This window comes from Nerophis lumbriciformis, linkage group LG22 (assembly GCF_033978685.3).
Source record: "Nerophis lumbriciformis linkage group LG22, RoL_Nlum_v2.1, whole genome shotgun sequence".
NCBI lineage: Eukaryota > Metazoa > Chordata > Actinopteri > Syngnathiformes > Syngnathidae > Nerophis > Nerophis lumbriciformis.
This window is the reverse complement of record NC_084569.2, coordinates 42,820,574-42,834,958: the sequence shown is the minus strand read 5'-3', so window position 1 is coordinate 42,834,958 and position 14,385 is coordinate 42,820,574. Positions and strand designations below refer to the sequence as shown.

The 14,385-nt window shown below is 34.2% G+C and overlaps 1 protein-coding gene across 2 annotated transcripts in view; it reads right to left on the bottom strand.

Moving 5' to 3' along the window:
• The window catches only part of mrps34 (mitochondrial ribosomal protein S34), a 9,685-nt gene extending 1,396 nt beyond the window's left edge, over positions 1–8,289 (bottom strand). Inside the window, exons 1-3 of one of the 2 annotated variants that reach the window (XM_061973951.2) lie at positions 8,129–8,289; positions 3,722–4,048; positions 3,621–3,663 (exon numbers count right to left, since the gene is read on the bottom strand). In XM_061973951.2, coding sequence (XP_061829935.2) covers positions 3,621–3,663; positions 3,722–4,039 — 361 coding nt within the window. In that variant the 5' untranslated portion in view covers positions 4,040–4,048; positions 8,129–8,289. Of the gene's footprint in view, positions 1–3,620; positions 3,664–3,721; positions 4,049–6,044; positions 6,071–8,128 lie in introns of those variants that run through there. The other variant, XM_072915764.1, reaches the window with a different exon arrangement.
• Between the last annotated feature and the right edge of the window lie 6,096 nt (positions 8,290–14,385).

Here is a 14,385-nt window from a genome sequence, read left to right as displayed (position 1 = left end):
AGAAGGATGTGGACATAAACCCACAAGTTGGTCAACTTTGACATCCAACTTAGACCCAGAGATGGCCAGAAAGACACTTTTTTTGAACCCTTTGTGATGATTATGATGAATTGTTGATGTAAACATGAACATATAAACATCCCAGTGAGAGCAAACATTGTACAGTAAGTGATTGTTGTATTATGTTTGTATATCTTGTTTAGCACTTAGCAGTACTGCTACATGATGCTTAGTGTTTGACTAAAGCTGCATGGATTTAGCACACAGCTTGTAAAACTTGTAGATCATCCTCCTTATATTCACGATCATAAATACAAGTTTCTGATCATCATTTGTCCCAAAGTAGTCTTTGTTGTCTCTCATGATTAGTAGTCTTCTTCTTGTTGTTGGACAAAGTCAACCTCGTGATACTTAAATTCATCAAAATATGTATATATTACATGTTATTATGAATGTTACTAGATACTACATATATACTTACATCATGTATATATTACATGTTATTATGAATGTTACTAGATACTACATATATACTTACATCATGTATATATGACATGTTATTATGAATGTTACTAGATACTACATATATACTTACATCATGTGTATATTACATGTTATTATGAATGTTACTAGATACTACATATATACTTACATCATGTATATATTACATGTTATTATGAATGTTACTACATGACATATATACTTACATCATGTATATATTACATGTTATTATGAATGTTACTACATGACATATATACTTACATCATGTATATATGACATGTTATTATGAATGTTACTAGATACTACATATATACTTACATCATGTATATATTACAAGTTATTATGAATGTTACTACATGACATATATACTTACATCATGTATATATGACATGTTATTATGAATGTTACTAGATACTACATATATACTTACATCATGTATATATTACAAGTTATTATGAATGTTACTACATGACATATATACTTACATCATGTATATATTACAAGTTATTATGAATGTTACTACATGACATATATACTTACATCATGTATTTATTACATGTTATTATGAATGTTACTACATGACATATATACTTACATCATGTATATATTACATGTTATTATGAATGTTACTACATGACATATATACTTACATCATGTATATATTACATGTTATTATGAATGTTACTACATGACATATATACTTACATCATGTATATATGACATGTTATTATGAATGTTACTAGATACTACATATATACTTACATCATGTATATATTACAAGTTATTATGAATGTTACTACATGACATATATACTTACATCATGTATATATGACATGTTATTATGAATGTTACTAGATACTACATATATACTTACATCATGTATATATTACAAGTTATTATGAATGTTACTACATGACATATATACTTACATCATGTATATATTACAAGTTATTATGAATGTTACTACATGACATATATACTTACATCATGTATTTATTACATGTTATTATGAATGTTACTACATGACATATATACTTACATCATGTATATATTACATGTTATTATGAATGTTACTACATGACATATATACTTACATCATGTATATATTACATGTTATTATGAATGTTACTACATGACATATATACTTACATCATGTATATATTACATGTTATTATGAATGTTACTACATGACATATATACTTACATCATGTATATATTACATGTTATTATGAATGTTACTACATGACATATATACTTACATCATGTATATATTACATGTTATTATGAATGTTACTAGATACTACATATATACTTACATCATGTATATATTACATGTTATTATGAATGTTACTACATGACATATTTACTTACATCATGTATATATCACATGTTATTATGAATGCTACTACATGACGTATATACTTACATCATGTATATATTACATGTTATGAATATTACTACATGACATATATACTTACATCATGTATATATTACATGTTATTATGAATGTTACTAGATACTACATATATACTTACATCATGTATATATTACAAGTTATTATGAATGTTACTACATGACATATATACTTACATCATGTATTTATTACATGTTATTATGAATGTTACTACATGACATATATACTTACATCATGTATATATTACATGTTATTATGAATGTTACTACATGACATATATACTTACATCATGTATATATTACATGTTATTATGAATGTTACTACATGACATATATACTTACATCATGTATATATTACATGTTATTATGAATGTTACTACATGACATATATACTTACATCATGTATATATCACATGTTATTATGAATGTTACTACATGACATATATACTTACATCATGTATATATTACATGTTATTATGAATGTTACTACATGACATATATACTTACATCATGTATATATTACATGTTATTATGAATGTTACTACATGACATATTTACTTACATCATGTATATATCACATGTTATTATGAATGTTACTACATGACATATATACTTACATCATGTATATATTACATGTTATGAATATTACTACATGACATATATACTTACATCATGTATATATTACATGTTATTATGAATGTTACTAGATACTACATATATACTTACATCATGTATATATTACAAGTTATTATGAATGTTACTACATGACATATATACTTACATCATGTATATAGTACATGTTATTATGAATGTTACTACATGACATATATACTTACATCATGTATATATTACATGTTATTATGAATGTTACTACATGACATATATACTTACATCATGTATATATTACATGTTATTATGAATATTACTACATGACATATATACTTACATCATGTATATATTACATATTATGAATGTTACTACATGACATATATATACTTACATCATGTATATATTACATGTTATTATGAATATTACTACATGACATATATACTTACATCATGTATATATTACAAAATTATGAATGTTACTACATGACATATATACTTACATCATGTATATATTACATGTTATTATGAATGTTAATAGATACTACATATATACTTACAGCGTGTGTATATTACATGTTATTATAAATGTTACTAGATACTACATATATACTTACAGCGTGTGTATATTACCTGTTATTATAAATGTTACTAGATACTCCATATATACTTACAGCGTGTGTATATTACATGTTATTATAAATGTTACTAGATACTCCATATATACTTACAGCGTGTGTATATTACATGTTATTATAAATGTTACTAGATACTACATATATACTTACAGCATGTGTATATTACATGTTATTATAAATGTTACTAGATACTCCATATATACTTACAGCGTGTGTATATTACCTGTTATTATAAATGTTACTAGATACTACATATATACTTACAGCGTGTGTATATTACCTGTTATTATAAATGTTACTAGATACTACATATATACTTACAGCGTGAGCGACTCCCAATGGCACAATTGTTTGCTGACTTGAGCTAACGTTTAATTACAATTTAGAATGCATAAAAATAGGTCTTACATGAGGATTGTGAATGACAGGCAAAGTTCCCGTTTAAGAGGCCCAGGTGTCTTACCTTTGTAAGTGAGGATGCCCCAGGCCCTGCCATGATCCATGTTCTAGAAAAGAGCAACAATGTGAGTATTCTATTACACAGAGTGAAGTCGCTGCTCTGACCTGCGCTGTGTAGTCTACTTTCACTTTGGTGAGCGTCCAGTAACTGGGCTCCGTGTGCTCCTCCAGCCAAGACTTGCGGGTGAAGAGGCGGCCCATTCCGAACATCTTCAAACCGGCCAGCAGCGAGAAGAGGCGGCTTTCTCGCCGGACGTCCGGCCAAGCCAGCACGGGCAGCGTCTTCCCCGTGTGAGGCCGCGTCATCGTCTCGTAGTCCAACGCGTACTTCTGGGATTCACGCGGGCGGTTTTTCCATTCTCGATATGCCCGGATCTTCCGAGCCATCTCCGCTATGAGCTGGAGACGCTTCTTCTTCACCATCACCACCGGCTGGAACCAGGAAAATACTACACCTTTCACTTCAATTAGGGACGCCACATGTTCATGACTATTATGTGCACGTAACAAATAATAATAACATTCAATTAGGGACGGCACATATTCATGATTATTATGTGCACTAAGGCTGAAACGACGCGTCGACGTAGTCGACGTCATCGGTTACGTAAATACGTCGACGCCGTTTTTGTGCGTCGGCGCGTCGCATATTTACGTCACACTACTGTCATGGCGGAGCGCAAAGCAGACGATGCGAGCGAGGGGAAAAAGCACGCCAAAAGTCGTCAAAAGTGTGGGAGTATTTCAATAAACGGCCTAATAATGTTGTTGTATGCACACTGTGTCAAGCGGAAATGGCCTATCATAGCAGCACAACGGCTATGAAGGAACATTTGAAAAGAAAACCCCCGACAGCGTTCTTGCCATCACCATCAACAAGTCAATCGTCCGCGTGCGTATACGTTGTCATTATTACACAAAAACATGAATGTGTCATTTGTATCTGCGTTGTAAATTCATAAACTAAAGCACCGTTTGCTCTGAGAGGCGCGTTTGGCGTGCCTGTTCAGTGTTTACAAAGACGCGCTCCTCTTTAACGCTGTGGAGAGGCGGCGGCGGCGAGCGAGCGGCGAGGCGGGGCGCGCCGGGAGCGACGCCGCAAGAGACAGGGGACGACGAGCGAGCGAGGAAGAGGAGCTGAAAAGCGAGGAAAGAAAGAGAAAAGAGTTGGAAGAGAAAAGACTTTGTGTAAAATTAAAAGATTGTAAACCTGGCAAAGCCGTCTGGCGTTCAGTCTGTCGGTCCTGAAAGAACCCCACGGCACAAGACGTGTCACAAACGCTAACGTTAATTAGTTGTGCAAATACCTTTTACAACATTAACAGTTACATATACTATGTACAAACCAACAATTAACTTTCACTTTAATCATACTATCATTGTTGTGTTATTAAGCAAAATAAGCAATACTTTTACTTTTGTTGAAATGTTTACACTGTACACTTTTTTGTATTGGATGTTTAGCTTTATTTTTGCACATTTTAGCAAATAAGCAATACTTTTACTTTTGTTGAAATGTTTACACTTGTTACAGAATATTTCCGTTTTGCACTTTTTTGTATTGGATGTTTATCTTTATTTTTGCACATTTTAAAGCAAAATAAGCAATACTTTTACTTTTGAAATGCTTATACTATTCCAGAATATTAAGATTTGCACTGGATGTTTACTTTTATATTTGCACATTAAAAAGCAAATAAGCTACTTTTAATTTTGTTAAATGTTAAAAGTTTTAAATGTTTACATTGTTACAGAATATTTTGTCATGTTGTTGTCAATGTTGACTGAGTGGCCATACTTTTTTTTTTGTAAATAAAAGCCATGCCTTTTGAAAAAACTGGCCTACATTTATTTTTTCCTCTTCATTTTAAATAAAAAAAATAATCGGTAAAAGGAAAAATAATCTATAGATTAATCGAAAAAATAATCTATAGATTAACCGATTAATCGAAAAAATAATCTATAGATTAATCGATAGAAAAATAATCGTTAGCTGCAGCCCTAATGTGCACGTAACAAATAATAACATTCAATTAGGGACGGCACATGTTCATGATTATTATGTGCACGTAACAATCAAATAACAACATTGACAATACAAAGCCAGAGAAAAGTCAGGATCATTAACATCATTACACAAGAGTTGCAATGACTTTCAAAATAAAAGAGGAATGTATAAGTATTGTTTTGCAATTAAATGCCATCAACCTGCAGACAAGGTCACCATCTATGCTCATTACAATACATATTTGTACATATAAACCTTTACAATAGACATTGTCAACTAATGACCTGCTAGTTAGTGACAAGACAACTTTAATTACCTGCTAGTTAGTGACAAGACAACTTTAATTACCTGCTAGTTAGTGACAAGAAAGACACGTTTAATTACCTGCTGGTTAGTGACAAGAAAGACAAGTTTAATCACCTGCTAGTTAGTGACAAGAAGGACAAGTTTAATTACCTGCTAGTTAGTGACAAGAAGGACAAGTTTAATTACCTGCTAGTTAATGACAAGAAAGACAAGTTTAATTACCTGCTAGTTAGTGACAAGAAGGACACGTTTAATTACCTGCTAGTTAATGACAAGAAAGACAAGTTTAATTACCTGCTAGTTAGTGACAAGAAGGACAAGTGTAATTACCTGCTAGTTAGTGACAAGAAGGACAAGTTTAATTACCTGCTAGTTAGTGACAAGAAAGACAAGTTTAATTACCTGCTAGTTAGTGACAAGAAGGACAAGTTTAATTACCTGCTAGTTAGTGACAAGAAAGACACGTTTAATTACCTGCTAGTTAGTGACAAGAAGGACAAGTTTAATTACCTGCTAGTTAGTGACAAGAAGGACAAGTTTAATTACCTGCTAGTTAATGACAAGAAGGACAAGTTTAATTACCTGCTAGTTAGTGACAAGAAGGACAAGTTTAATTACCTGCTAGTTAGTGACAAGAACGACAAGTTTAATCACCTACTAGTTAGTGACAAGAAGGACAAGTTTAATTACCTGCTAGTTAGTGACAAGAAGGACAAGTTTAATTACCTGCTAGTTAGTGACAAGAACGACAAGTTTAATCACCTGCTAGTTAGTGACAAGAAAGACAAGTTTAATTACCTGCTAGTTAGTGACAAGAAGGACAAGTTTAATTACCTGCTAGTTAGTGACAAGAAAGACAAGTTTAATTACCTGCTAGTTAGTGACAAGAAGGACAAGTTTAATTACCTGCTAGTTAATGACAAGAAGGACAAGTTTAATTACCTGCTAGTTAGTGACAAGAAGGACAAGTTTAATTACCTGCTAGTTAGTGACAAGAACGACAAGTTTAATCACCTACTAGTTAGTGACAAGAAGGACAAGTTTAATTACCTGCTAGTTAGTGACAAGAAGGACAAGTTTAATTACCTGCTAGTTAGTGACAAGAACGACAAGTTTAATCACCTGCTAGTTAGTGACAAGAAAGACAAGTTTAATTACCTGCTAGTTAGTGACAAGAAGGACAAGTTTAATTACCTGCTAGTTAGTGACAAGAAAGACAAGTTTAATTACCTGCTAGTTAGTGACAAGAAGGACAAGTTTAATCACCTGCTAGTTAGTGTCAAGAAAGACAAGTTTAATTAACTGCTAGTTAGTGACAAGACAAGTTTAACTACCTGCTAGTTAGTGACAAGAAAGACAAGTTTAATTACCTGCTAGTTAGTGACAAGAAGGACAAGTTTAATTACCTGCTAGTTAATGACAAGAAAGACAAGTTTAATTACCTGCTAGTTAGTGACAAGAAGGACACGTTTAATTACCTGCTAGTTAATGACAAGAAAGACAAGTTTAATTACCTGCTAGTTAGTGACAAGAAGGACAAGTGTAATTACCTGCTAGTTAGTGACAAGAAGGACAAGTTTAATTACCTGCTAGTTAGTGACAAGAAAGACAAGTTTAATTACCTGCTAGTTAGTGACAAGAAGGACAAGTTTAATTACCTGCTAGTTAGTGACAAGAAAGACACGTTTAATTACCTGCTAGTTAGTGACAAGAAGGACAAGTTTAATTACCTGCTAGTTAGTGACAAGAAGGACAAGTTTAATTACCTGCTAGTTAATGACAAGAAGGACAAGTTTAATTACCTGCTAGTTAGTGACAAGAAGGACAAGTTTAATTACCTGCTAGTTAGTGACAAGAACGACAAGTTTAATCACCTGCTAGTTAGTGACAAGAAGGACAAGTTTAATTACCTGCTAGTTAGTGACAAGAAGGACAAGTTTAATTACCTGCTAGTTAGTGACAAGAACGACAAGTTTAATCACCTGCTAGTTAGTGACAAGAAAGACAAGTTTAATTACCTGCTAGTTAGTGACAAGAAGGACAAGTTTAATTACCTGCTAGTTAGTGACAAGAAAGACAAGTTTAATTACCTGCTAGTTAGTGACAAGAAGGACACGTTTAATTACCTGCTAGTTAATGACAAGAAAGACAAGTTTAATTACCTGCTAGTTAGTGACAAGAAGGACAAGTTTAATTACCTGCTAGTTAGTGACAAGAAGGACAACTGGTATTAACCTCCGCAAACACGCTAAGCTACTTCCGGAATATTGGTCCGGACGCATAAGGCTCCGTGTGGGAACTCGTGTTGTTGAAGAAATAGTTCCTAGGAGGACGGCTACTCTACAACTGGTCCGGACGCAGAAGGCTCCGTGTGAGAACTCGTGTTGTTGAAGAAATAGTTCCTAGAAAGAGAATAAAAGACTGCTGTCAGCTTTATACTTTAGTCTTATCATTCTCTTCTATACACTTCGTTGTGTTATCTTATTTGTTGTTCCTCTCACTTTCTGCTCTGTTCCTTAGAAGGAATACGCCAATGTTTGCCATAACAAAGTGACAATGATTTGGTCTTATATATCATACTTTTTGTATTGCGCCATTAAACACACAAACAAGATATATACACAATGTACTAACATCAACGTGTTAACAAAAACATCAACGAGAGTCAAGTTTAAAAAATACTAAAGATTGGGTTATGTAAAACAACTGAAATGTATCCAATAAAGGCAGGACCCCGACTTAAACAAGTGGAAAAACGTATTGGGGTGTTACCATTTAGTGGTCAATTGTACGGAATATGTACTTCACTGTGCAATCTACTAATAAATATGTACTGTACTGTACAATCTACTAATAAATATGTACTGTACTGTGCAATCTACTAATAAATATGTACTGTACTGTGCAATCTACTAATAAATATGTACTGTACAGTGTAATCTACTAATAAAAGTCTCAATCAATCAATCAATCAAAAATCATTTAAGGAATCAGCGTTTTATTTACGATCCGTTTGCTGTTACACGCATGCGCGGACTAACATTTACGTACGCTCATTTAATGTATTTGGATAGTGAAAAGAATGGATTACTTTAATTAATAGTCTGAAATACAAACATATTTACCAATATGTCGCCCAGAGTCAATCTAATAGGAAAATATATTTTGAATAATGATCGATGTGAATTATCTGCAAAGTTGTTTTTTAACGTGCAGTTGTGGGATATTTTAGGTCATCAGTTTACTGTTCTTTGAAAAACCTAGAAAAGATGTTTCAGAAAAACTGCTGTCAAGTAAAAAGATGTTTAAAAAAAACTGCTGTCAAGTAAAAAGATGTTTTAAAAAAAACTGCTGTCAAGTAAAAAGATGTTTAAAAAAACTGTTGTCAAGTAAAAAGATGTTTTAAAAAAACTGTTGTCAAGTAAAAAGATGTTTTAAAAAAACTGCTGTCAAGTAAAAAGATGTTTTAAAAAAACTGCTGTCAAGTAAAAAGATGTTTTAAAAAAACTGCAGTCAAGTAAAAAGATGTTTTAAAAAAACTGCTGTCAAGTAAAAAGATGTTTTTAAAAAACTGCTGTTGAGTAAAAAGATGTTTTAAAAAAACTGCTGTCAAGTAAAAAGATGTTTTTAAAAAACTGCTGTTGAGTAAAAAGATGTTTTTAAAAAACTGCTGTCAAGTAAAAAGATGTTTTAAAAAAACTGCTGTCAAGTAAAAAGATGTTTTAAAAAAAACTGCTGTCAAGTAAAAAGATGTTTTAAAAAAAACTGCTGTCAAGTAAAAAGATGTTTTAAAAAAACTGCCGTCAAGTAAAAAGATGTTTAAAAAAAACTGCTGTCAAGTAAAAAGATGTTTTAAAAAAAACTGCTGTCAAGTAAAAAGATGTTTTAAAAAAACTGCTGTCAAGTAAAAAGATGTTTTAAAAAAACTGCAGTCAAGTAAAAAGATGTTTTAAAAAAACTGCAGTCAAGTAAAAAGATGTTTTAAAAAAACTGCAGTCAAGTAAAAAGATGTTTTAAAAAAACTGCCGTCAAGTAAAAAGATGTTTTAAAAAAACTGCTGTCAAGTAAAAAGATGTTTTAAAAAAACTGCTGTCAAGTAAAAAGATGTTTAAAAAAAACTGCTGTCAAGTAAAAAGATGTTTTTAAAAACTGCTGTCAAGTAGGTAACGGAAGTTGCTGTCTTTTCGCGCACGCGCAAAGGGATAGTGCAGTGTCACGCCAAATTTCTTCCCCCTACAAAAACCTTTCCCCCCCCATTTACTTCTGGGGTCATTTTCTCCTACGTCATTTCCTTTTACTTACGTAATTTCCTCTTACGTCATTGACAGCGATCGATAGAATCCAAATCTCCTGGACATGGTGGTGTCACTGAATGACTTTTGTCTTTATCTTTCCCAGGGGACTTATGTCAAACACCAGCAGGCTTCGAAACATTCCAGGCGGAGTGTTAGGGCCGCTGCTGGGAACTTCTGTCTTCGTGGTAACGTGCAAAAAATATGAATTCATATATAATACTGTTAAATGTCTGTACTTTAAATCAACATTATTGTTGAAACCATTTCACTACAATATTGTGTTTGCTGCTGTCCTGTGTCAAAGCCAAAGTGTTATGAAATGTCAATGACGTAGGAGGAAATGACGTACGTAAGAGGAAATGACCCCGGAAGTAAATGGGGTGGGAATGTTTTTGTAGGGGGAATACATTTGTGGTGACAGCAGCGTCGACAAGCGCAATAATGAAGACGGTTGGACAGGAAACAGGAAGTGACAGGACACACTTCACATTAAAAGCACAGTGTACGCACCAAAACACACGAATGAAGAAGGGACTAAAAACGTACCTTTTTGGTATATATATATATATATATATATACACACACCAGTGACAAAGTGTTTGAAGGCATGCATATATATATACACACACAAGTGACAAAGGGTTTGGAGGCATGAATATATATATATATATATATATATATATATATATATATATATATATATATATATATATATATATATATATACATACACACACACAAGGGTTATTATTACCATTGCAGTACAAAATCTTGATTGTTTTGTGGAAAAAGTTGTCACGTGTCTTGAAGATAAATTCATGTTGGATGGAGTCAAAAGCTTTGTAGAAGTCCAGAAAAAGAAGGAAGTCTTCATCATGAATGACCTCTGACCTCTGGGTAATCCAGTGTGTCAAGTCCAAGCCTGATATTATTCCACTCTCATAAATCCTGACTGTGTCTCATCAATGATGTCATCCACAACTAATTTTAAACATTTAGTAAAAATAATAGCTACAATCTTATATTGATTGTTTAAAGTTAAAGTTAAAGTAGCAATGATTGTCACACACACACTAGGTGTGGTGAAATTTGTCCTCTGCATTTGACCCATCCCCTTGTTCACCCCCTGGGAGGTGAGGGGAGCAGTGGGCAGCAGCGGTGCTGCGCCCGGGAATCATTTTTGGTGATTTAACCCCCAATTCCAACCCTTGATGCTGAGTGCCAAGCAGGGAGGTAATGGGTCCCATTTTTATAGTCTTTTTTTTTAGAAGGCTAATTGGACGGCAATTATCAATGATTAGTAAATCTTAGTTTGGTTTGTGTGTAAGATAACGAGGCCTTTTGTTAGAGCTCCTGTATCAATACTTTCACACAACACTTCTAGTAAGAAGAGAGCTGGCTCTTCTGAAAATATTTGATAGAATTCAGATGTAATAGCATCCACTCCAGGAGATTTGTTGTTTTGATTCCACTACTTCCTTCAGACAGATTGGACGCTCACAGAAAACTTGGTCAGCTGTGCTGATGGATTTAGTTTCATTTAAGGCGTCCATCAACCAAACAGCATCACTTTCACAGTATTGACTATTGTATCATTTTTGGCAAATTGACAACAATAATTTGCAATCTGCTTTGCATGGTTGCAAACCTAATTGTTTATTTCCACTTGATCGATGGTGTTGTTTTGAGCCTGACATTTTTAAAGAAATACGCAGAATTTTGTTCACTTTCCTCCAGCCATTCTTTTCTAGATCTTACCTTCTGCTTTCCATTGATACATTTTGTCTCATTGAGAGACTTTCTTTTTCTTCTGCTGACATATAATCTGGACATATACGTAGAGGAGAAATAATGCAGTCATGATGGAGATCACATTTGCCTCCTGTCGGAGGCAGATATTTACATATATCCGAATCTAAGTTGTACTTCTTCCATTTCTTTGTCATATTTGAAAACAGCTCGTGTTTTCCACTTCTTCTCTTGATGCTCTGTCAGCAAGCAAACTGTGTGTGTTAACCTTGAGTTCTTTGGAATGTATTATGGCTAGGGAAACGTTGTGCTTGTGTTATGGCTAGGGAGGGGGAAGGAAAGAGAGGTTTTTGGCGTTGGGAAGACAGACCATTTTGGGAGGCGCGATAGAAGGTTCTAGGGTTAGACTGGTCTCAATCAAAATGTATATTGGCAAAGCTTTGAGAATATACAACAAAATACCTATTCTGTCTCTGGTGGTTTTTTCAACTCAGCTTTAAGTGTCGGAAAGAACTTGGGAGCGAATTGTGACTTGAATTCCCTGGGAGGAACAACTGGTCCAAAACGCAACTCCTCAGAACGCTTATTCTTAGCTAGATTACTGCAATCTTTTCTAATAAATGTACCTACCTCATATTTAAGGAGTTCCCAATTACGACAATAATTGTTTTGGGTTTTGACTTTATTCCAAAACAATTGTATTAGGTCTTCAATCTTCATTTTAACTGCTTCATGACATAAAAGCAAACTATTGAGTTTCCAGGAAGAGCTTTTTGAAGGATTGTGAGAGGGATGTAGAGAGATAGTTCTATGATCAGTCAGAGGAGTGGAGAGAATTTGAACAGTAACATTGTTTTGCAGTGATTTAGAAATGAACCACATGTCCATTCTAGATTTTCTTGAGCCTCACTTATTAGACCAGGTAAAGGATGTCTTATCAGGATTTTCATATCTCCAGGTTTTAATTACCGTATTTTCCGCACTATAAGGCGCACCTAAAAACCCCAAATTTTCTCAAAAGCTGACAGTGCGCCTTATAACCCGGTGCGCTTTATATATGGATAAATATTAAGATTCATTTTCATAAAGTTTCGGTCTCGCAACTTCGGTAAACAGCCGCCATCTTTTTTCCCCGTAGAACAGGAAGCGCTTCTTCTTCTACTGTAAGCAACCACCCGCCCGCGTAAAAGAAGAAAAAGAGCGCGGATATTACGTTTCATTTCCTTTGTGTGTTTACATCTGTAAAGACCACAAAATGGCTCCTACTAAGCGACAAGGATCCGGTTCATGAAAAGACGCAATCTCTCCATCCGCACACGGATTACTATTTCACAGCAACTGATATTCCTGTGAACCGCACTGTGGATACAACGGGAGCACGTACGGTGAATATTCGCACCACAGGGAATGAGAAGTCATCCTTCACTGTGGTTCTAGCTTGCCATGCTAATGGCCAGAAACTTCCACCCATGGTGATATTCAAAAGGAAGACCTTGCCAAAAGAGACCTTTCCAGCCGGAGTCATCATAAAAGCTAACTCGAAGGGATGGATGAAGAAAAGATGAGCGAGTGGTTAAGGGAAGTTTAAGTTTACGCGAAGAGGCCGGGTGGCTTTTTTCACGCAGCTCCGTCCATGTTGATATACGTATGTTTGTGATTGCACATTTGCGTACATTTTGGGAGTGAACAGAGTTGTTAGAACGCTGGTTTTTAATATATTATTAAAGTTTGACTGACCTATCTGACTGTTTTTTTGACATTCCTTTAGCGCAGTTAGATGCGGCTTACAACACGGGGCGGCTTATAGGTGGACAAAGTTTTGAAATATGCCGTTCATTGAAGGCGCGGCTTTTAACCCAGGGCGCCTTATGGTGCGGAAAATACGGTAAATCAAGCCTTTGCATGAGTAACTTTACATTTGAGCTGACACTATTTTGAGAGCCTGGTGGCCATCAGTCAAGTGACAGGATGGAAGTCACCTCCTTCAAGTATTTAAGCATTTGGAAATTGTGTAGAATTGTATTTTCCACTTCATTAAATAAAATAGTATTGTCAGGCACTGAGTTTTATCCATAAATGTTAGCAACTATAAAGTTAGTTTTCTGAATCTCAAAAAGCTGACAACTATAACGGCCATTTTTATCATAGTCACTATGACGCAATAAGACTCCTGTAATATTGTTTTGGAGTGAGCCAACTCCACTGTGATGCATGAGAGCAACCCCATTGAGATCTCCAAAACTTGACATGGTCATTCATACTGTGTGTCCTGTAAAAAGGCTTAGGGTTGATCATTTGAAAAGCTCTCTGGAGATGATGATTTCATGATCTGGTGTAGTGACCATGGCCTTACTGTCCTCCATGGCCTGACCTGAACCCCATAGAGAATGTGTGGGGTATTGTGAAGAAGA